The following is a 24,920-nucleotide window of genomic DNA, read 5'->3' as shown; positions in this document are numbered from 1 at the left end:
CCTTTGGCACTTACTTTGTTTGTTCATAATGTGTGCTTCATGTTTTAACTACTCGCAATGTTTTGTGGCTATCTCGTTGTTATGATCAGCGACCTATGCACTTTGTAAAGCTCTCTCTTGGAAGTCGCTTTGGATAAAAGCGTCTGCTAAATGATTAAATGTAAATGTACTTGTACACCCTACAAATATTTGTCCTTTTGCAACCTTACACCAGAATTTCAAATGGATAAAAAAAACATACTTTCTACATAGAACATGTCTGGAGAACTTCCCTGTACATGAATATAGCTATGCAGCCACACTTCCTGTCTAATCTGACAGATTTTAAAATAATCTGCAGAAACGATTTATAGAAGTTTACCAAATACCTTGCCCCTCACCCTAGGCAAAGTAAACGTGGTGCACTCTAGGATGATACGTCCAAAATAAAACAAACCATAACACTACCCGCATAGGTCATAACATGATCATTTTGGTTACGTTCAATTTTGTTTGTGTAAGACGTGTTTCCCTTCTGTTAAGGATGAGCAAAGTTCTGTGCTACTCCTATCGTTTGCTAGTATCACTGTTGTTGTTTTTTGAGCAACATGAAATCCAGTTATTTCAAGGTGTTACAGTTTCTCACGATTGCTAAAACACATTTCTTTAAACATTCACCCATTTTTTTTCGAAATTTACAAAACCTCTGGATCCTCTTGCAAAATGAAACTTTCGCCTCAAAACAGTTTTACCTGTGCTCAAAATCAAACTTTCGCCTCAAAACAGATTTACCTGTGCTCAAAATTAAACACTGCTCTCAAATCATAAACAAAGTGATCAAAATGATATACACTATCAAGCAGTCAGTAAACAATACACCAAAAAATTTAAAACACCTTGTTCAAAACAAGTTCTCAGGGAGAAGTACATTTTTAATCTCAAAACAAATTTCATATTTATCCGTCATTGTCTTTTGATGAACGAAAACATGTTCTATCATAGTAGCTCAAAATTGATCAGAAATTACTACTCTGCTTTGCTCTTTGCAATTGTTTTTGTTCTTTCACCTCCTTGTACCCCTATACAGTACTGTACCCTGCATCTCACTACTCACAACTCACTCTTGTTCTTTGTTGATATGAACCTGCAACCAGTCAAAATCTATTGAGCAGTCAGTACTGTTACTGTAACAAATGAAAAGCACAATGTTCAGGGCCATACAATGTGTTCATTGTACAGTATACAGCCTACAATGCACTGTACTACAGTATACAATACTAAAAGGGACACAAATCAAACAAGTAAACATGTGATCAATGTGCTTCTTCTTGTCTTTGGGCTGGGTCAGGCCAGATCACTTAGTCGACATCACAAGCAATATTTTCCCACCTTCAATTAGCAACGCTAATTCAAGCTAGACCTCAATAATCTTAGACTGTGCAGCCCAGATCAGGCGATCGTCGAAAAGAGGAGTTATGTCGCAAAAAGCAAAGCGTAAACCAGCAGAGGGGTGTTATTTTCAGCAGCGTAAATGGATATTTTTAGTTTTTTTGGAGTTGTCCCCAAAAAGTTGTTGCCGCAATTAACACGGCAAGGGAGACATTTGTCAAACCATTACGACCGTTAAAATGCGTAAATTGTAGGCATACCAAATCTACTGAACATAACTATATGCAGTTAGGCATACTGATAATTAGCGTAATTTGATGAGCTGTCTGAAACCGTTCTGACAGTAGCCTATGGCCAATATTCTCAATAGGAGATTAAGAATAATATCCCCCAAAAGAATGTGGCAGCAATTGAAAATTGTAGGATAACATTCAAAACACTGAAGAAAGCCATGGTTAATTGCACTTGATGTGGGCTAATAATGTTTTTGTCTTCACATCTTGAACAAAATTAATAAATTACTTCAAAATAACTTTGCCACACACATTTATTAACTGATAGGCTAAATGCTGAGCTTTAAAGGCCATATGGCAGGTAAATTTTTCCAACGAATTTGCGATATTTGCTTGTTGGTAATAAACACTTAAACTGTTATCCATTGTATTTGATGTTGTTGGGTGTCACAAAACGGAATATAATACGAAAAAGTAGCTACTTTTTGCAATGATTCTTCTTTCCCCCACAATGCATTGCATGACGTCACGTTGGGGAGACGACCGACCAACGCCCGCTTAGAGACCATTGAAATCGATTAGAAATAAACACTAGGCTAGTACCAGAGAATGTCTAATATGGTCTCTGCTAGTACCATCAAAACATGGGACATCTAATCGGAAATGTGTTTACAACGTCGGGGAAAATATTTAATTAGGGATGATCATGGGGGGATTTCTAGGTGGCACTGGCAAGTTAGCCCATAGCTAGCCCATAGCTAGCATGATGTCTTCTTTCTAGATTTAGATAAGTTTACCGGTAGTACTAGTCTACTTATCTGAACTACAGCTAACGACATGATTGTCGTTGACTTTCAGTCGGTGCTATTCACTGACAGTAAAAAAAAAAATTATATGTGCACTGCTGTTCGTAGACTAGCTCCAGAGATCGTTCCTGCGTTGCTAAATGATAGTAACTCACCAGGACACTTCACCAACTCTCCACTCATTCTCCTCGGACCATCCATTTAATTGGCTTTGACGGTCATCAGGTCTCGGCAATACCTCATTTGCCCTCTCGTCTACTTGGTTCGAAATTATACGGCTGCGGGCCATCATACACATTAGTGGTTTTTGCCACCTCTTCTTCATCCCAGTCAGTCGCCATAGTTCTAGTACTAGGCTGAGGCTTCTCTCCTCCATGACTCCCCAACGTGACGTCATCGCCAATTTGCGCTAATATGCTAATGCTAACACCAAAAACGACAAAAGCTGGTCTTTAACACCATTTGGAGACACCATTTGGAGATTTTTTTAATGATATACATATCTTGAGTGCTTCATGTACCCATTAATCAACAGTAGTGTTTAACCTGCCATATGGCCTTTAAGATAAAAGGGAAAGATAACCATGACTAAAATGGGGATTCACTGAAATAAGTATTATTGCACAGATCCAGAACAAACTTTCATATCAGAAGGTGATCCAAACTGTAGCACACTTTGCTTGGCAGAAAAGTCATTTAAAATTGCTCAGCATGACTAAGAATATATAATTATTATACTACGCGTGCATATTTAATCCAAATCCAATTATTACTATTCAGGCTGACAGTGTATGGACAGCTGCCCCAGATTTCCAATTAACATAGTCTGCCTCAACAGATCCAGAGGGGGCTTGGACAGTGGCAGACTGTGGCTGTTTGAAATTAGTGCCAGGAGAGCGAGCTCTGTAAAAATGATTTGTAACTTGCAAAAAAGATTTGTGTCTCTGTAGAAAATGATTCGTGTACTTGCAAAAAAAAGTTTTGTGTCTCCGTAGAAGAAGGAAAGATTTGTGTACTTGCATAAAAGATTTGTAACTTGCAAAAAAGATTTGTGTACTTGTAAAAAAAAGTTTTGTGTCTCCGTAGAAGAAAAAGATTTGTGTACTTGTAAAAAAAAGTTTTGTGTCTCCGTAGAAGAAAAAGATTTGTGTACTTGTAAAAAAAGGTTTTGTGTCTCCGTAGAAGAAAAAGATTTGTGTACTTGTAAAAAAAAAGTTGTGTCTCCATAGAAGAAAAAGATTTGTGTACTTGTAAAAAAAAGTTTTGTGTCTCCGTAGAAGAAAAATATTTGTGTACTTGTAAAAAAAAGTTTTGTGTCTCCGTAGAAGAAAAAGATTTGTGTACTTGTAAAAAAAGGTTTTGTGTCTCCGTAGAAGAAAAAGATTTGTGTACTTGTAAAAAAAAAGTTGTGTCTCCATAGAAGAAAAAGATTTGTGTACTTGTAAAAAAAAGTTTTGTGTCTCCGTAGAAGAAAAAGATTTGTGTACTTGGGTCCCAGGCTCCTGAAGACTGCAGATATATTCAACACTTGTGACTTCACATGACTGAATGAAATTGGAATTCTTCTAAGTGATGCTATGAATTGGACTGGTTGCTAATTAGCCTTACTGGACTTTGCAGACTCCTTGGAATATGATTTGTTTATGCATTTGTTTTGTAGTAGTGTATGTGTACTTGTATGTGTTGTCATTAGGGTTAGAAGAAGTCATTTGGGTCACAACTTCCGGGTCACCAAAAACCACATTTCAAAATTATTTTCGGCCATTGGCCTGTTTTTCGATTTGGTTTTTCAATTTTGGTTTCTCAATTGAATAACAAGAAAAAAAATCATTTTTGGTTTATCGTTTTTGGTTTCTCAATTAAATAACGGAAAAATGAATAGTTTTTGGTTTATCAATTGAAAAATGAAAGAACGAATGATACACGGATTCTCAAGGACCCATATAGTCAGACTTATTAATTTTCTTGAACTGTCTAAATTTGGGACAACCTTAAACTCTTCCTCTCTTGACCCGTAAGTCCAATAGTTTTCAAACTTGGTATGCATGTGTAGAATATATGTCTTTCTATAGTTTGGAAAAACAAAAGGAATGCAATGCAAAATGGCTGAAAGAGGTGTATTTATGTAAATGTACTAGTGCTGTCAAAGGATTAAACTATTTAATCGCGATTAATCGCATTAATGTCATAGATAAAAAAAATATATATTCTAAATGTCACTTGATTTATTTTTGTCCCATTATTATTTTTCTCATTTTAATGCTCTTATCAACATGGAAAAGTGGATCGGATTGCTTAGTGCAACTTAGTTTTTATTGAAAACAACACTGCAACACGGCTTTGACGAGGGGGCAGAGAATTAGCATCAGCTGTGTGCTTGGCCATCAAGTGGTATTTCAGACTGGACGTGCTGCGATGATAGCTCAGTTCACAACGACAAAACACACAGATCACATTGGTCTTGTCAATGGAACCATTTGGCAACATTTTAAAAGTAAACTTTCCATTCACAATCTTATTGGCATCCATTTCGGCGTCTCGCACTCGCCATCCACTCAAAACGTAACGTTAGCCTACTACTCTTAAGCCGGCTCGCAAGCGCAGTGTATGCGGCGTAGTGATGTGTCGTTCGTGAACGATCCTTACAAGGACTCGGGAGTAACGAGTCCTCTCAAAGAGTTATTCGTTCATTTTCTCGTGGCCGCGCATCGGGACTGTTGCATAGGCTCGTCCAAGTAAACAGATATGATTCGTTCATTTCCCGACTCGGTCTTCGGGTACGAGTCTTTGGATCATTTTTCACGTGACCTGCATAGGCTCTGTAGTGGTAGCTAGAGGAAACGCTAGAGGGAACGATTCGTTCATTTCCCGACTCGGTCTTTCTACGAGTCTTTGGATCATTTTTCACGTGACCTGCATAGGCTCTGTAGTGGTAGTTAGAGGAAACGAACGATTCGTTCATTTCCCGACTCGGTCTTTCTACGAGTCTTTGGATCCTTTTTTCACGTGACCCGCATTGTATTTTTTAGTAGAGGAAACAGTTTCCCCATTCCCTTTCGCGTGGCCGCTGTTTTAGTAAGACGTGAATGATATTCGCTCAAGTCATCATACTGACTGGTTTTGTTATTTTGACTTTACATTTACACAAGTTTAGTGCAGTGTAAATGTTTGCCGTGATAATTAAATGCTAGTGTGATAATAAATGACCAAATCATACAAACTGTCATGATACATTATTTTAATGCAAAAATGTCTTTTAAAATAGTATCTGCTGGTGCACAAGTCATGCACTAACCTACATGAGAATATGATACGTGTTTGCAGTGGACGGATACCCCCCCACCCCCCGTTGAAATGAACGACTGACTCGAAAAAAGATTCGTTCATTTTACTGAACGAGATTCAAAGAACCGAATCAGTAAAATGATCCGAACTTCCCATCACTAATGCGGCGTGCCTGTTGTTTTGTTTCCGGTCTAGCTAGATCCGGTGTGGTGTTGTAGTTTTTCTAACATCAGTAGTTGTTGCAACAGCATGTGAAAAAAACTACAAAGTTTTGCTATGCCAAAAAGAACGTTAATCTCGCGATAGAAAATGTACGCCGTTCAAATGGGTTTGCGGAAACGCCGTTAATAACGCGTTTAACTGACAGCACTAAAATGTACACATTGCCCCAATATCTTTGTGTTAATAAATCAAATAACATTTTGACTGATGGTTTTTCAAACCTAATAGGGTTCAGGATTACATCACTCTGAAGTACCATAAACAATTTCACCTTGGTATGTCAAAATATGATTGAATTAGAGTTTTTTAAACTTTGGCCGAATCTAACAACGCTTACCACAGAAGAAACAGCTTACATGAGGGTCTTATCGGTCAGTGGTGTGCAGTGATGTATGATGGAGATGTGTACCCAGGTATTATTCAGGATGTTGAGTTATACAGTGGTGCTCAAGTGAAAACAATGACTGGTATCGGGATCAATCGCTTTTATTGGCCACTGAGAGATGTTATCTGGTACCCATCCATGGATATAATAGGCCTCATCCATGAGCCCGTACCAGTGACAAAACGGCACAAGGAGATTAAGACGGCAGTTTGGAAAGAAATCTGCAAGATTTTGCCTTGAATCACATTGCCACGGTTTCTCTCTCTCACACACACACTACCTCACTTTCATGCACACATACTCTAAATTATCTCTCACACACATACTGTCTGGTCACCCTAAATGCTTAAGATGCTTTACAGGCGCTCAAGATGCTTTATAGTTCATGTTACAATGCCTTGACATGACGGTTTAGGTGTTTTTTAAAGTATTCCAAAATTAAAAACACTGTTCATCTAACCAATTAGAATGTAAAAAAAAATATTTTTTTATTTTATCACAATTTATGCGTTTACATTTTTCGGGTGACTATTTGTGGTTAAAGTTGTTTACAGTAAGACTGTAACTGTTCATCTGGTTATGAGACCAAACAGACTAAATTGATTTGTTTTTATATTTACAAAATTCCAAACACTCATTAAAAACTTAGTTTATGGGATAATGTTCCACTTAATGTAATACCACAAGTAGTTATTTGCTGAAATGTATCTAACCAATCCAATATTATATTTCAGGTAGTGGTGGATGTACGCTTTGTGTTTAGTCCTCATGACAATTAATTTACTTAATCCACAAATGTATGGTAATTGCAATATAGGTATAAACTGGTCAAACTATGTGTGAAAGTGGTCTTACACTGTTAAGAAATTATGTATATCATACTATTTTTTTTATAATAATCAAATATTTACGTGATGGAAAGGACATTTGTTCAATGCGGGTTGGAAAATATGTCAAAAAACATCAATTTGGGTTGTTTTGTTAGTGCGTTCTCTTATGGATCATCAAACTAGACAAGTTATATTAACCGGTTAGACTGTGACAATTTTGATTTGAACACTTTTTCCCCCCCTCAAGTTCACAAGGCCAAAAGTGCCTGTAGTTGAAGAATCGCCCTAAAACGATGTATTCTGTTCAGTTTGAAACTTGTCATTCAATACAAATACATTTCATTTTCCAACATCAAATGCACGTTTTTTTAGGTTTGTGTTTTTTTTTTGGTACAATTTAAACTATAAACGCAGTTCATTCTTGAAAAAAAAAATTGGTATCTAAATTACATGTGATTGTGGGTAACTGTGGGTATCTGGTTCAATGTGCCTGTGAGGGTGAGAGGAATGGTAGAGTCCCAGATGTGATTTTATTTAATTTGTTGAATGAGTCTCTCCACCACAATTAGTAGATGGGCTATTGCTTGTGTGAATTTAATCTCCTTGTGAGTTTTGCTGCTCTTTTGAATGGAGGAATGAAAAGTTTGGCTCCCACATCCTCAAGTAGTCTCTCTATGGAAAAACCTTTGCTATGCTTTTTAATAATTGTGTTATGTCCACTGTAATGTCCTGTCTGCAGTGTTGATAGTATCTCTGTTTCTAAGCTCTTGGTGCAGAACAAATTCCCCTTGTGGCAATAAAGGTTTTCATTCATTTATCTGCCATACATCAGGCTCCAGCAGGTCCAAAAGTCCCGACTGCTTTATCTCTCTGTCAGAGATGGTTCCTGTGAAGAGCTGGGAAACAAAGGTTATGACCACACACGGAGCAACTCCAATCAATCCTACTCTCTTATTCTCTCAGCTGAACCATCCAAAAGATCTGTAATAGGGGCTGTCGGGTAGTCATGTTCTACATGTGGAGCGGGTCCGTAACTGACTGCTAGCTGTTCATTGCTGTTCTCAGATCCACTGCAATTTTGACAATGTTTCTTTTCCGGTACTTTTGATCGTTTTTGGTGAACACTTCCCCAGTTGTTACATTCAAATCTTAATGATATAATTCCACGCTTCAGGCGTTTTCGACCGGTTGTTGGCGAGTAGTCAGACTTTGTGAAATGCTGGCCGCACACGTACATACAAAAAAAAATCCTTTATCCTGCCAAAAAACATGAATCCACCTTTTCTTTGTTTCTTCACAGTTGGAAAGAATGGACACAGAGTTAGGGAGCATTTAGGGACCGCCATTGATACAGACGAGAGTGGAAGATTTTTACGCTAATATTTGCAGCTTCTGCTTTGCAAACATGGAAGTGTGTTAAAGGCCTATTGGATTATCGGTGGCCAGCGTTCTGATTGGCTACTCAACAAGCATTGTTAGGCTAACAATTCGGCTTTACTTTGATACGACAAAAGTTGTAATTATTACATAAGTAATAAGTGTAGGTGTATGCAGGGAAAACATCGTCATCTACGGCGCAAATTGTTTTTTTCCCCGGAAGTGCTTGTGGTAACTACAGAGTAGTGTCGCTTTTCTTTTCTGGGGGAGCACAATATGCCACATTATTGTGCACTGCTAGTGCAGTACCAGTTTAAATTAAATACTAAAGCAAACGGGGTGGGTCTCAGAGCGTACACCTGTCATTACACATGTTTCTGTGTACATTTTCATGCGTACGTGCCTTCGTACATTTGGCCCCAGAAGGTTGAAAATATGTATTCTACTCAGAATAGAATATTGGGTTTACACAAAGGATGATACAGTTAAGGTAATTACATGGGCTTTCATAGAATTTGTACACTTGGGGACATGGTCACATTTGTCCCCTCCCCTTTGTGTGTATCCATAGCAATCTTAGGTAATACATTTTCTTTAGTCATGTGCAAAACATTACCAAATTGTAAATATTTTCATTTGTAAAAAGAAATAGATCAATATTGTCAGTAGCGTGTTATTTACAATGTGATGTTAATCAGTTGTTATACAGCTTACATTTCAGCAACTGAATTTTGTTCATTTGAATGACGGTGTGGCCTTATTCTTAAATTAATTGTCTGTGTTTTGTTTCTGACAAATAAATATGCTGCGAAACCAGGCTGCTGGTTCTACAAATTAAATTGTGCCTTTAGACCAGAGTGTTTTTACTCTGGAAATAAGACTCAACAAGAGTCAGTGAAGAAGAGTAGCCAATTCCCCCACAATAACCTGAAGTAAATGAAGCAACCTCCCTCCTGCTGCTGTCTCTCCATCGTCATCACAGTCCTGTAAGTAGGTCTGCTTGTCCTCACAGTATATTCTGAAATGTAGAGAATATATTTTTCAATTTGTCAGAAGGTCAGAATTTCTTTCCTTTGGCTGAAGATCAACCAGATTGCTTCTGGGTTTTTCTTTAAATTACAACAATTGCCAATTTCACACACTCATGCAAGGGTCATGGCTTTCTTTATAATATACTCTCACTAACTTCTTTGAAGCAGTTATTTTCTCCCTCGTCTTCAACATAAAAATTCCACAACTGGTCTGTATTTTTGTCCTATTACCAAATATGTAATCAATATTGTAACCAGAAAGAATCCTGAAAGGTTCCTGACAATTAATTTGTGTGCTTGCTTAAAGCAGTTAAAACATTTAGTTTATAGTATAAAAAGGTTAGTTTAAACTGAAATGGCACAGTAGGATGGGCTATAAATGAATAGGTTAATACAAAAAAAATTGGCAACTGAGTGAAAATGGGATAAAGAGTGGGAAATATAAGAGTGTAGAAATATGTGATAGGATGACAATATACAATGTGTTCCTTTAGCAAAGGTAAACGGTACTGACAACCAAAAGAGGTGTTTGTTAACTTACATGGTATGAAGAAACACTAGAGAGGTCCTAGCTCAAAAACATTAAAAGACACTGGAGGACAGTGGTTCTCAACCCTGGTCATCAGGGAACCTCTGCTCTGCATATTTTAGATGGTTCCTTGCTCCAACACACTTGATTCAAATGAATGGGTCGTTATCTAGTTCAGCATAAGCCTGGTAACAACCATTTATATGAATCAGTTTGAGCAGGGAAACATCTAAAACATGCAGGACAGGGGGTCCCTGATGACCAGGGTTGAGAACCTTGGCTATGATTTAGAAGACATGAGGCAGAAAGCAAATGTATTACTTGGGTATGCTATAAAAAAATAAATAATACTAAATAAATTTAAAAAAACACATGGACATTTACAAAACGAGTCTTGCTTACAGAAATAATCATTTATTATAATGTTAATAATAATGTGTTGACTAACCTGTATGCATATATATTGTGAGTGGCACTTGCAATCTTTTTGTTTTCGTACAGTTTGTTCAGCACCATTGTAACCTGCAACAAAGGTATGACACACAATATAATGTATCAACCTACTCCACCTAATCACTTACAACAATGTAATACATAATGGGGACCAAGTCGAGACCATGAACAGATTGTATGGAGACAGAGACAAGACCAAGACTAATACAATCCTGCTGATTCCTGACTTTTCAAAAAATTGTCTGTATTTTCATTTACAATGTCTTTAATATAAATTACACAAGACGTAGAAAATATTACCAATTATTCCAATGACAACCGTGCATGGTCAGGTTTACCGCACAGGATTTATAATGTTAATCTTTCCCGACAAAACTGATGTCAGCCCATGTCATTTCAAATAAAATTTTAACAGAAAAGCACAAAGAGGCATAATCAGTCTTGGGCACATGCAGCCATATGCCCCCGAGAATAATGCTTCTCCTGTCTTGTAATGCATTGATTATTGCACAATCACCATGCTAATGAACTAATATCGTACAACTGATTTAAAAGTTACAAAGTTAGTACCAGTAACGTAGAATCAGTTATTTGCGTGTTGTTAACATGCAAGGGTCCCACTGTCAGGTGTGTCACCATCATATTTTTTTAAATCATAAATAGACATATTAAGGGGCAATGAGTCTGATGCTTGTGGGTTAATCCAGGCGATTTCAGTAGTTGGAGAGGAACAAATGAGTACCTACCTGTCTGGGTGTTACCACTCTGCTCAGATGTGGCTGAAATGTGCTGCGTCTGTCTGTTATTGTCTCACCATGTTTTATTATAGGTATCTCATCATCTACAAGAATACAAGGACACATTCATATTACTAAATCTATCTTTCCGGTATAGCACTAATAATTTAATTCTAGATATTCTATATTGATTCTATATAGATCATACTTTACCACTTGCATGATCCAAAGATTTATGTGCATGGTCTGCTTTTATCTTTAGAGCTCCAAAATCTGTTATTACTTCATTATTATCCTCCTCTTCCTCCTCTGTATTCTTCCTTACAGCATTGTGTTCCACTGTGGACATACAGAGACCATAACACAGCTATGACTCAAAGTGCAAAAAATACTAATAGACTATTAGTATTGTAGGATGACAAGGATAATGAGGTGTGATTGTAGTAGTGTCAATGTTAAACATAGAATTTGTAGTTACATAAATAGCAGAAGTGAAGCAAATCTAAGGGGGTCAGATGGCTGAGCGGTTAGGGAGTCGGGCTATTAATCAGAAGGTTGCCGGTACGGTTCCTGGCCGTGCAAAATTACGTTGTGTCCTTGGGCAAGGCACTTCACCCTACTTGCCTCTGGGAGAATGTCCTTGTACGTATTGTAAGTCGCTCTGGGTAAGAGCGTCTGCTAAATGTAAATCTCTTATACAACAGTTACATTATCTTGTTACATCCTTAAATTGAAACCAACATTTATTTATATTAAAATAAAAATGTGAATAGTTGTGGTTTGTGAAAATCCTCAAAAGAAAGAACATTTGTATGCTTTAAGTGTATATATGTGTGCTGTCTTTTCTGTCTCAGTACCCCCTGCTGCTGTAGATGCCATCAAATGTTTTATTTTTTCCCTGCAATCTACTACCATTAAAAAGAAAAAAGAAATAAATCATACGTAATACTGCAGAAATTGTTTTTTATCCACACATTCTACGTTGGTAATCCATTCAATCACAGAAAGCATTCTCTTCAAGCATGAACGCTTTAGAAGGAGGACATGGGTTTATTTTCACTTTCTCTTTTCTCTAATCTGTAAAACGGGGATATGTATTGGGCTGTGTTGTCTTACAATTTGTAAATTGTAGAAGTACTACTGACCAATAGTTACACAAAATTAGACATACTTTGTGTATGTGCTGTATCAAAGTAATCTTGAAAAAAACATCTTGAAAATCACATTTCACCTGTTTTTAGACTTTGAGATTTCCCCAAGAGGAACTCCCTAATCTTCTCCACCCAAAGAAAAATGATGCTTTCCCCAAGATTTTCCCTAGAAGACACAACAGTATAATTTTACTTGCATAACTAGAATGTGTTGCCTCATGTTATGATCTGCACTACTCTTTAAATGAATTCATTCCGTCAGAATATTGATTCTTACAGATCAAATACATGTTTTCCTTGATTTGCCATTAGGTAATATTAAGGTGATGCCCCTACTCAATACTTTATTACACTTTAAGTATCCACTATTTCTTAATGACCACACCATGCTACAAAATCATTCAAATGCTTGCAGTGAAGTGAAGCATGTGTTTGGACGTGCCAAAAAGTATATTTGAGGTAATATAAAAGCCTCAGCTTGTTTAACAGGCAAGGCAGGCCCGATAGGGGGTCTCCAAGGGCTGACAAACTGCCTTATTAGCTAGCTAAATTTGATGAACTTGCATGAAACCTGTAACATTCTCAAAGTTTGAATTGAAAGTCAAAGTAAGAAAGAGGATTTATTAAGTGGAGCAGACAAAAAAGGCAAATGAGAGCATGGTCAAGTGGAACACTTAACTAACTTGCTAGCTAGCAGACTGAAAGGAAGAAATTATTAATATATTAGCTTAGCTGTATTGAAACAAAACATGGACATGGGCACTGTACTAGTACATAAAAATAGTATTTCAAAAACAGTATATGAATACTTATATTTACATGACATGTTTTGATTAACTGTACTTACAAATACAGCTCCTCCAGACTGTTAGACAGTTTAATCCTCTCAAGACCTCGTAGCCATGCAGCACTGGAGAGGGGAGAATGCAGGAATACACTATTAAGAATGTATACAAATTATACAAGTTGGTTAGACTCTTGCAGATTTTGTTTTTGTACCAGAATCTAGACACTAAGACCTTGTGATGTTGGCACAAACATCGGAAGGCCCATATTTGTACATTAACATCCCCCTCTCTAGGAAACACCAGTAGTTAGTATACTTAGTGTCTAGATTCTGGTACAAAAACAAAATCTGCAAGTCTAACCAACTTAAACATATAATTTACACTAATCAGCCATAACATTATGACCACCTGGATAATATTGTGTAGGTCCCCCTTTTACTGCCAAAATACCCCTGACCCGTCAAGGCATGGACTCCACTAGACCTCTGCAGGTGTGCTGTGGTATCTGGCACCAAAATGTTAGCAGCAGATCCTGTACTCGAAACACCGAGCGGGGATCATTTGACCCAAGGAAAAAAATATGAAAAAAGTATATTTGCACTCGATCAAAATCCAAGACTCTGCTTTCTTGACTTTTCCAGTGTGTTTTACCACCCAGTAGTTTGATATTTTCTAAATCACACTGGGAAAAGCTAGTTATGTTATTTTGCTCCTGTTTTTGTTAAATTGCTACCAACTGCACATTCAGCCATTTTTCCCCTGCCTTTTAAGGCTGAGATTCACTTTTCTATCAGGAGATGTTGCAAGAGACAAAGGTTATATAGCCTAAATAATATTAATATGTATATCAAAATGTGTATCATTTATATAGATTAAATTATGTGCAAAATCATAATTCATGAACACTTCAGGGATGATAAGAAGGGATGTGTGAAAATCAATGCTTCTTTTTTCTTTTCTGTGTTGATTTATTTGCTGTTTTAATGTAAATTCCTTTCATCAGAATCAGAATGGACTTTATTCACCATGTAAGTTCACACAAACAAGGAATTTTCTGTGGCAGGAAGGTGCATACGATAAACATATACGAATCTTAAATATAAAAGTAGAAAAATAGTCTAAATAATTCTAAACAATACTATACAATGGAAAATATAAAATAAGATTTTAAATAAAATAATATCATGGTATGATAAGTCAACCTTGGTGTCTAATTTATTTTAATCTACTAACAAAACCATTTATCAATGTTGTGTATATTTATTATGAAGTATATGGAAGGTATAAACCTTTTAAGGTCACAATCCTAAAGTTACATTCCATTTCACACGTATCTGTGAACCACCTCGGACAACACCCAGGTCAAGGAACTGACCAATCAAATGTCTCACCTGCATCAAGACAATTCACCTTCATTCCGAGTATAAATACTAACAACGAATAATCACTTGTTGAGTCCATTGATACTGCGAGTCCAGTCACACCGGATAGGCATTCAAAAAGGATCTCGCCAAACTTCTCCATTCAACAAGATTAGTGATTGCACTGCTACCTGATCCATTCTGCAAGTAACCAAACGCAATTCTAATTGCAACAGACTGAAATCACCCAAACTCAGTCTCACTGAAGATTAAAAGTACTTACACAAATTAACCTTTTGATTTCATTACACAGACACATTTAACTACGGACCCATTTCGACCCACAACTTTAACACACCAGCACATGTAAATGCAACTAGCTATATATTTCTTATTTGTGACATTGGCATTAAGTACATTTATATTGTGCGTGTTTGATTAGACGACACGTAAAACCGTATGCGGCCCGCGAAATCATTTGGTCCGGCCCGCCATGGCACTGCAGGAACCATATTATTAGGTGCACTATTCGTTGGCAGCAGCACTATTTTAATATGCGGAAGAGGACCGTGGAGGCGCGCGCGTTGCGTACTACCAATGTACCAAAACATGTCGCTTGCGCGCTCTGCATTAAGTGTGGAATTCCTTTCTAGCAAATCAATCAGAATCAGAATGGGATTTATTCGCCATGAAAGTTTGCACAGACAAGGAATTTGCTTGGCAGGAAGGTGCATACAATAAACATATACCTAAAATTTAAATATGTGGACTATCTATACAAACCCAGAATACGTTGTTGGTTTGGGCTAAGCCCAGAATGTTTACAATGTATGGCTCCGCGCCTGATTAACACTCAGATCGATAAGCAGTCTCAAAAATGGTAGCAATATAAAAAATAATACGATCCCTTTCCGTAATCATGATACCCCCCAAGAAATGTTCGATGCACCTCTAGTCAAAGCAGGCTGCATCCGTGCCAGCTAACATCACAAACCTCACCAAAGAGAAGCAGTTCCAGCCATCACATTAGGGGTGAGTTAATTAAATGTTTGACCAAATATAGCAGGCACATTTTTAAGTTGATAATTCTGTACGGCCCCCGAATGATTTTATAAATATCCAAATGGCCCTTGGCAGAAAAAAAGGTTCCCCACCCCTGATCTAACCCATTGTTTGTTTTGTTTCATGTGTTAGCCCTTCAAACTCTAACTAAAGCTAATAACAAATATATCTTACTGTTAATTATATTTCCATTTACTTCAATAAATCATTTTGTATAATTTTAACTTGCGTATTCTTTTCCCTTACATTATTTGATCCGCTCTACACAAATTCATTCCTTCAGAAGACTGGTTATATTAAACCTAGGTTTCCTTGATGTCCGCAAACCCAATATCAAGGTGGTGCCCCTTTGACTAAATACTTGATTATAAATTAAGTATTTCTATTCTTAAACGAGCAAACTCCGCTACAAAATAAGATGAAGGCATGGATGAGGGCTCACTGGATTGCTAATAGTGTAACCGAGCGTCTTTAAGGCCTATCATTTATAGTCATTTGAGACACGGACAGAATAAGGGTCTCCGTGACTCTGCGAGGCGGTCACACTTTACTGTCTCCATATACTCTTCACACACGACTTCCTTCTTCATCATCAAAGTCCCCCTTTTCTGTACACTACATAACAGGCCACTAAAAATAGCTTACAATATCATTTTCGGGAAACATCGAGAGGTAGAAATGAGTAAAGGAGTATTATCATATCTGGATCTGGCTGCAAAGAATGCCAATAATCTGTACAAAGAGTCCATGAACGTAAAGCTAAAGAACATTTTGGAGCAGGTGAAAGAGCTGTGTAAGCATTCGAATTGAATGTTGGGATGTTGGGTAACTTGACTTGAGTAGACTACGTTGCAAGTGTAGGGGGTTTTGTGTTGGCCAAACAACCAAAACTATTCCCATACGTTTAAAGGAAGAGGAAGAACTGAACAGTGTATTAACATTTACCCAATATGCTGGAATTGCAGTTATTGGACCATGGGTTAAATCAGAGCAAGAATAGTCAAAGTGAGTTAAATTAAATATATATTTAATAACATTGCAAATGAATGAAATCAATTACAAGGCAAACATGTTACAAAGTGAAGGCTTTAAATCTTACCTACTCTACCATGATTATTGTAAACCGGAGAGAGAAAGAAAGAGGTTAGGAAGGAGAAGGAGTAGGAGTAGGACAAGCCAGAGCTGAGGAGAAGCCCTCAGGAGATGAAGAATCCACAGAACAATGCTTCACAATTTCCTTTATACCAAAGAACAACCAATCACACCATATCTTGACCCTTACTTATCAACATATGACTAGCAATGCTACAGTAAGTTACGCAATGAGGTGTGAGAGCCATCAAGTAGAGACTCCGTCCAGGGTGCTACAATGGGTGAGACGATACAGGATCCAAAAAATAAAATAATAATTCGATATGGTCTTCATGGTCTGATACACTCCCCATATCACAAGATCATGTGCTATCCTGTCTGGCCCCCCAATGGAGGAATCAACTCCCCATCTCCATCCATGGGCGGAAATCCCGGATGGGACAGGGGGGAAAAATATGATTTGTCCCCCCCAATAAATCACTGTAAACATAACTATGTAATTTCAACAACATTAATAATATGCAATGAAAGCGCTTTGCTGATTATGGACACAATGGCGCTTTTTGAAGTTTAAAAAGATTTCGAACCCCGCCCTTGGTCCCACAATGGTTTGATCCACAGCCCCAGCCCTCAGCAGTGATGCAGGTGCGTGTGTGAAAATCGGACAGTATCTGTTTGTGTTGTTGGTGGCTGATGTCCAGTAAGTAGTTGTAATATCTGACAAGGTGACTTGAGTGTCTACCATTTGAAATGCACGTGGCTAACGTGAAATTAATCCAGTTAATCGCACCATAGCGATTTCACTATGTTGGCAGGGTTCACACACACTAAGCTAGCTGCATTTGCATAGCTAGCAAACAAACCGATAGAGAAAACATTAGCTAGCACTATTCCATTTGGCGTCGTCCAAAGATGGAAACTTTGCTATCGTCAATTTAATCCAAGATCAGCATGGATATTGTAGTTCTTCTAAATCCATTTGCCATGCTTAGCGATACTGAACAGAACTATACTATATTCTACCGTTGTCATAATTATCTTAAATGGTCTCGTTGCAAAAGCTAAATCGTCTCTAGGGACTTTGAAGCACCTGTGTGCCGATCTGGAGTAAACTGGCTATAACAAAGATGATGGCAAATACCATACAAACGGAATTGGGGCTCGCTAGCTGCATATTCAGCTATTCTGGGAAGCCAGCCAAATATAAAACCAAAACATGAATTATATTAAAATGACAAAAGGTTGCAGTTTGCGTTGTGTAAAGGGTGAACTCATACAGCTGTCAATCCAGCTGTCAATGCAATCCGTTTCACCTTTCCTAACTGACTGTCTAGCTACCTGGTAGATCGAAGCCTATTCTAGAAGAATGGTAATAAATGATAAAAGCCCATCTCCTACTGTAAATAACCTGTACATTGTGTGTGCGGCCAGCATGGTAGAAAAATTGCAGAAAAAAGAAAGACTGACATCAGAGCATTTCAGGACACCAAAACGCGAAGAAAGAACCCTAGTGGCCTAATTTCAAAGACTAGTTGATAAAATGTTCATAAAAATTATGTGAAATGTGCTAAAATAAGTTTGTTGAGTCTCTTGTTTGGCAACATGACGGGTTCCTCTTCTTTAGACTTATAAAATAGGGACATAATTGCACAATGCCATGGATACCCCCATTCTCTACTTAAACTGGTGACTGAACCAAGATTCATTTGAGGCAATGGTATTGTTGTTGTGATTAATTGTGTAGTATTGGGTACTGGTAGTTAGGAGGATGGCAAACATCTTATTTATTTTCTAGGAGACAGACTGTGAGTCAGTGAAGGTGGTGAAAGGGAAAGATCCAGGGAGAGACTTCAGATGATAGTGTCATAGCCATGGCAGGACCGGGGGTCAACCTTTTTGCCAGCAGCACCAGTATAGGAGACAGTGGCACAGCACTGTCTAGTCACCTCAGTGGTGGCACAGAACCATATCAGCCACACCCACAATTTATAGAACCGCAGACTCTTGCCAACAAAGTGTTGACATTTCAAGAGAAATGGTTTTGCGATTTCCCCCGACTTTATGATGGTTCAATTGAGATTATTTTAGATGAGACTGTACCATGCCCATTGTAATTACATAAACTGCACCCATACAGTGTACAGTACATACTGGCCTTTCTTGGTATTGCTGGTTGTAAATACTGTACACCTGCATTCATACTTGACTGATAAGAAACACTACTATAACTACATTTGAACAAGTTGAGACAACCCTTCAGTTACTAACTATAAATGATCCAGGAGTATTAATTATGGTTCCTCAATATACATTTAACATATTACAATGTAGGCTGTGTTACAGCAGTCATTTTGGTGTCCCCCTCAGAAATTGCTCTTGAGAAAATGTCATATAATTGTCCCCCCCAAAGTTGATAGCAGATTTTCGCCGCTGTCTCCATCAGGGACACTGACTGTCTCCCCACCTTCAAGAAAAAGCTCAAGACGGACTTGTTCCGGGAGTACAACGGCACGTAGGAATGCTTGGCTGGACCTGATGTTAGTTTCCTCCAGGATCACAATGACTCCTATTGAGAGACTTGTTGCTCTTGTTGGTTAGTTGTAACGAATTTAACTTCTTGTACTCACTGTGAAATATTTTACTGTTGATTGTTTTTCTACAGGTACACTCTTGCGGTGAGTTTCATGTTGTTCAATTGTAACTTGTTTAACTGCATGCTCTTATGGTTCTTCCCTATGGCACTTATTTGGTTTTCAACAATGTATCCTTCATGTTTTGGCTGCTCGCAATGTTTGGGGCTATCTCGTTGTTATGATCAGTGACCTATGCAATTTTGTAAAGCTCTCTCTTGGAAGTCGCTTTGGATAAAAGCGTCTGCTAAATGCATAAATGTAAATGTAGGTACTTCATGATTTGATGACATTTCATAGCCTATTTTGAAGTGCCCTTGGTGAAAATACAACCAAAAATAAAACAATATAAATACAAATAGTGATTTTAAGTCTTCCTGTATCACTGCAATATCACAAGGAAATATTTGGGATGGGTACTGTGATAGAATTTATGTGGGTTCGAGAGTAAAAGGAGTCAGATGGCTGAGCGGTTAGGGAATCGGGCTAATAATCAGAAGGTTGCTGGTTTGATTCCTGGCTGTTCAAACTAAATGACGTTGTGTCCTTGGGCAAGGCACTTCACCCTATTTGCTTCGGGGGAATGTCCCTGTACTTACTGTACTGTAAGTCGCTCTGGATAAGAGCGTCTGCTAAATGACTAAATGTAAATTTGACTTACAATGTTTTTATGTCTATTGTTACGAACACATGCTGTGTTAGGAAACGAGTTGGGGCAACAGGTGCAGGATGAAAGGGAATGCTTGTTTGTCTCGAGGCTTCTGACCACCCTGTAGGACAGTAAATCCTTTGGGGTGGGTGGGCACTTCCCACATCATTCCAATCTATATTTACGACCAAGGGGGAAGTTTGTGAAAGGGTCAGTTGGAGACTTACAGTAAGGTGCTAATGAAGCAGCTGTTTGACCTTTTGCTGTTGAGACCTCTTGCTGTTGAGACCTTTTGTTACATACAAAAAGAATGAGTTCATTGTTTGTATTGATTAACAATTGTTTAGAATGACCAGATGTTGTGAGTCTATATAAGACTGGATGTGTATTCGAGTCGTTATCACTCGACTGAACGACACTAGCGATACGTGTCCTCCGGTAGATCGATCACAGAGCGCACCAGTGTTAAACAAGCATCGGGACTAAATTATTAAAGACAGCATTAGTAAGTTCCAATCTTACTGGTTCTCCTCTCGGTACTGGAGAAATTAAGAAAATATGCTACTTGTAATTGGTACTTATCTGGCACATTTGATCTTACCAAATTTGACTATGATGCATTTTTGCTATTCCTAATTCAGAAGAAAGATCTCTCTCTGCAAACTGCCTTTAATGACTAGACTTTTGATTAGAGGCAAGATACTATTAACCCTTGTGCTGCCTTCGGGTCACATGACCCAAAGGTTCATAACGAACCATCGTTGTGTTTACCCAGTTTTACCCAATACAAAAACAAATAAAAATAATTTTCTTTTAACCTTTGCAATGTGGGGGGTCTGAGACAGCCCAACGGTTAAAAGAAAATGCTTCACTTTGTTTTTGTATGAGGTAAATTTGTCGCAATACGACGGTGGGTCACACGGCTGATGGGTCAGAATGACCCGAAGATAACACAAGGGTTAAAGTATAGCTTTGTGGTGACATAAAAAGGTGAATCTTTCACATATGGAGAGAGTAATATGGCAGAAGTAATCTGTATGCCTTTAACTTGACTAATCCACCATAAGTGTGTATGTGATATACAGTTAGGTCCATAAGTATTTGGACATTGACACAATTTTCATCATTTTGGCTCTGTATGCCACCACAATGGATTTGAAATGAAACAATCAAGATGTGCTTTAAGTGCAGACTTTCAGCTTTAATTTCAGGGTATTTACATCCAAATCAGGTGAACGGTGTAGGAATTACAACACATTTTATATGTGCCCCCCCCCCCCTTTTTAACCCTCGTGCTGCCTTCGGGTCACATGACCCAAAGGTTCATAACGAACCATCGTTGTGTTTACCCAATTTTACCCAATACAAAAACAAATAAAAATAATTTTATTTTAACCATTACAATGTGGGGGGTCTGAGACAGCCCGACAGTTAAAAGAAAATGCTTCACTTTGTTTTTGTATGAGGTAAATTTGTCGCAATACGACGGTGGGTCACAATGACTGATGGGTCAGAATGACCCGAAGATAACACAAGGGTTAAGGGACCAAAAATAATTGGACAAACTAACATAATCATAAATCTAATTGTCACTTTTAATACTTGGTTGCAAATCCTTTGCAGTCAATGACAGCCTGAAGTCTGGAACCCATAGACATCACCAGACGCTGGGTTTCGTCCCTGGTGATGCTCTGCCAGGCCTCTACTGCAACTGTCTTCAGTTCCTGCTTGTTCTTGGGGCATTTTCCCTTCAGTTTTGTCTTTAGCAAGTGAAATGCATGCTCAATTGGATTTAGGTCAGGTGATTGACTTGGCCATTGCAGAACATTCCACTTCTTTGCCTTAAAAAACTCTTTGGTTGCTTTCGCAGTATGCTTCGGGTCATTGTCCATCTGCACTGTGAAGCGCCGTCCTATGAGTTCTGAAGCATTTGGCTGAATCTGAGCAGATAATATTGCCCGAAACACTTCAGAATTCAACCTACTGCTTTTGTCAGCAGTCACATCATCGATAAATACGAGGGAACCAGTTCCATTGGCAGCCATACATGCCCACGCCATAACACTACCTCCACCATGCTTCACTGATGAGGTGGTACGCTTTGGATCATGAGCAGTTCCTTCCCTTCTCCATACTCTTCTCTTCCCATCATTCTGGTACAAGTTGATCTTACATTTACATTTATTCATTTAGCAGACGCTTTTATCCAAAGCGACTTCCAAGAGAGAGCTTTACAAAGTGCATAGGTCACTGATCATAACAACAAGATAGCCAAAAAACATCGCGAGTAGCCAAAACATGAAGCACACATTGTGAACAACCAAAGTAAGTGCCAAAGGGAAGAACCATAAGAGCATGTAGTTAAACAAGTTACAATTAAACAACATGAACCGCTATAAGTGCAAGTGTACCTGTGGAAAAAAAGCAAGCAACAGTAATAAAAACAATATATCACAGCGAGAACAAAAATTTTAAAACAGTTACCACTAACCACAAGAGCAACAAGTCTCTAAGCAAGAGTCATTGTGATCCTTGAGGAAACTAACATCGGGTCAAGCGAACCATTCCTAAGTACCGTTGTACTCCCGGAACAAGTGCGTCTTGAGCCTTTTCTTGAAGGTGGAGAGACAGTCAGTATCTCTGATGGAGGTGGGGAGTTGATTCCACCACTGGGGGGCCAGACAGGAGAAGAGCTTGTGTTGGGACCGGGCGGTCTTGAGCGGTGGGACCACCAGGCGGTTGTCTGAAGAAGACCGTAGGTGACAGGTGGGGGTGTAAGGCTGCAGGAGAGACTTGATGTAGACGGGTGCAGTCCCGTTCACTGCTCGGAAGGTCAATACCAGGGTCTTGAATCTGATACGGGCCATGATAGGTAGCCAGTGGAGAGAGACGAGGAGCGGGGTAACATGGGAGCGTCTGGGTAGATTGTAGACCAGGCGGGCCGCTGCGTTCTGAATCCTCTGAAGAGGGCGGGTTGCACATGCTGGGAGACCAGCGAGCAGCGAGTTGCAATAGTCCAACTTGGAGAGGACAAGTGCTTGGACTAGCAGCTGGGTGGAGTGCTCAGACAGGTATCTCCTGATCTTCCGGATGTTGTAGAGGGTGAATCTACACGACCGGGAGACCGCAGCAATGTGGGCCGTGAGGGAGAGCTCGTCGTCCATGGTAACCCCAAGGTTCCTGGCAGAGGATGAAGGGGTCACCGTCGCAGATCCCAGGGTGATTGAGAGATCGTGGGAGATGGAGGGTTTAGCCAGGATGATGAGAAGTTCTGTTTTGGCGAGGTTCAGCTGGAGGTGGTGCTCGGTCATCCAGGCGGAGATGTCTGTGAGGCAGGCCTCAATCCTAGCTGAGATCCCCGGATCGGTCGGGGGGAACGACAGGTACAGCTGCGTGTCGTCAGCGTAGCAGTGGTAGGAGAAGCCATGGGAGGTGATTATTGGTCCAAGTGAGGTGGTGTACAGAGAGAAGAGGAGGGGTCCAAGGACGGAGCCCTGTGGGACGCCAGTGGAGAGCTGGCGAGGTCCTGACAGTTTGCCTCCCCAGGAAACCTGGTAGGATCTTCCCGACAGGTAGGATGAGATCCACTGGAGTGCAGTGCCAGTGATGCCCATCTCAGAAAGTCTGGCGAGCAGGATCTGGTGGTTAACCGTATCAAGCGCTGCAGAAAAGTCCAGCAGAATGATGACGGATGACCTGGAAGCCGCTCTGGCAGACTGGAGGGCAGTGGTGACTGAAAGGAGGGAAGTCTCTGTGGAGTGGCCAGTCTTGAAGCCCGATTGGTTGGGGTCAAGCAGGTTGTCCTGAGAGAGAAAGTTAGACAGTTGGTTAGATACAGCACGTTCAATTGTTTTTGAAAGGAAGGGTAACAGTGATACCAGTCTGTAGTTCTGGAGGACGGCAGGGTTAAGGGAGGGTTTTTTGAGTAGAGGGGTAACTCTAGCCTGTTTGAAGGCAGAGGGGAAGGTGCCAGAGGTAAGAGAGGAGTTTAGGACATGGAGAAGAAAAGTTATGATGGAGGGGGAGATGGTTTGAAAGAGAGGGGAGGGGATAGGATCAAGGGGACAGGAGGTGGGGCGATGAGAGAGAATGAGGTCAGAGATCTCTGCCTCAGACAGGGGAGAAAAAGAGTTTAGACATTTAGTTAGGTCAGTCATGGAGGGTGAGAGGGTAGGAAAGGTGGGTTTAGAGAACCGACTGCTAATGACGGCGACTTTTTCCTCAAAGAAGGAGGAGAAGTCGTCTGCTGTCAGGGTGGAGGGAGGGGGTGGGGGAGGTGGGCCCCTTTTGCTGCCTAAGCCAACATTCCAAACATTCCATATGCTGTTGAAATATGATATTCATATTAATATGCAAATTTTATGAATTTTCATATTAAATCATACACCTTAACTGTTGACACCATATTGAAGAACAGAACTAGGGGATTTTTATGATGTGAATAAATATATGATTACTTAAGGCAAATCATATTTTATCAAGGTGATTTCAGGCAGCAATTTTTTACAAAAACTTCTCCATCCACCATACCTCATCAGACAACTTCATTTTTAACCACTTTATTTACAAGATGGAGGAAAACTTTGAGCAGGTGGAATATCCACACATCTGTGGGCAATGTGGAACAGAAGACAGATTAGAAATATCATATTTTGATTAAAAGTTATGACCATTCTAGTGACTACATGGAAACACGTGGAAACATGGGGGAAACCTACATTTCTCTGCCCCAAAAGTAGCTAGCGCTATGGCTGGATACTCCTCTCGATAACTAAAAAACGTTGGAGTTTCTTCCACAATCGACCGAATTGGCCAAACAAGGCATGTACATTTAGCTTACAGTGTATATAATCTAGCTAGTTAATGTTGTTTTTCAAAGTTTTTTAGAAATCTGCTCAAATCGAGGCTAAACAGTGCTACTAACGTCATTA

General features: G+C 39.2%; 1 protein-coding gene across 1 annotated transcript in view; it reads right to left on the bottom strand.

Annotated features, from left to right (window-relative positions):
• Window positions 1–24,920, bottom strand: part of impact (impact RWD domain protein) — a 46,605-nt gene that overhangs the window by 5,623 nt on the left and 16,062 nt on the right. Inside the window, exons 4-9 of the mRNA XM_067230692.1 lie at window positions 13,255–13,317; window positions 12,488–12,573; window positions 11,470–11,595; window positions 11,266–11,360; window positions 10,515–10,588; window positions 9,434–9,524 (exon numbers count right to left, since the gene is read on the bottom strand). Coding sequence (XP_067086793.1) covers window positions 9,434–9,524; window positions 10,515–10,588; window positions 11,266–11,360; window positions 11,470–11,595; window positions 12,488–12,573; window positions 13,255–13,317 — 535 coding nt within the window. The remainder of the gene's footprint in view (window positions 1–9,433; window positions 9,525–10,514; window positions 10,589–11,265; window positions 11,361–11,469; window positions 11,596–12,487; window positions 12,574–13,254; window positions 13,318–24,920) is intronic.

This window comes from Osmerus mordax, chromosome 27 (genome assembly GCF_038355195.1).
Source record: "Osmerus mordax isolate fOsmMor3 chromosome 27, fOsmMor3.pri, whole genome shotgun sequence".
Taxonomy (NCBI): domain Eukaryota; kingdom Metazoa; phylum Chordata; class Actinopteri; order Osmeriformes; family Osmeridae; genus Osmerus; species Osmerus mordax.
Note: the sequence above shows the minus strand (reverse complement) of the source record. Positions and strands in the feature narration are given on the sequence as shown.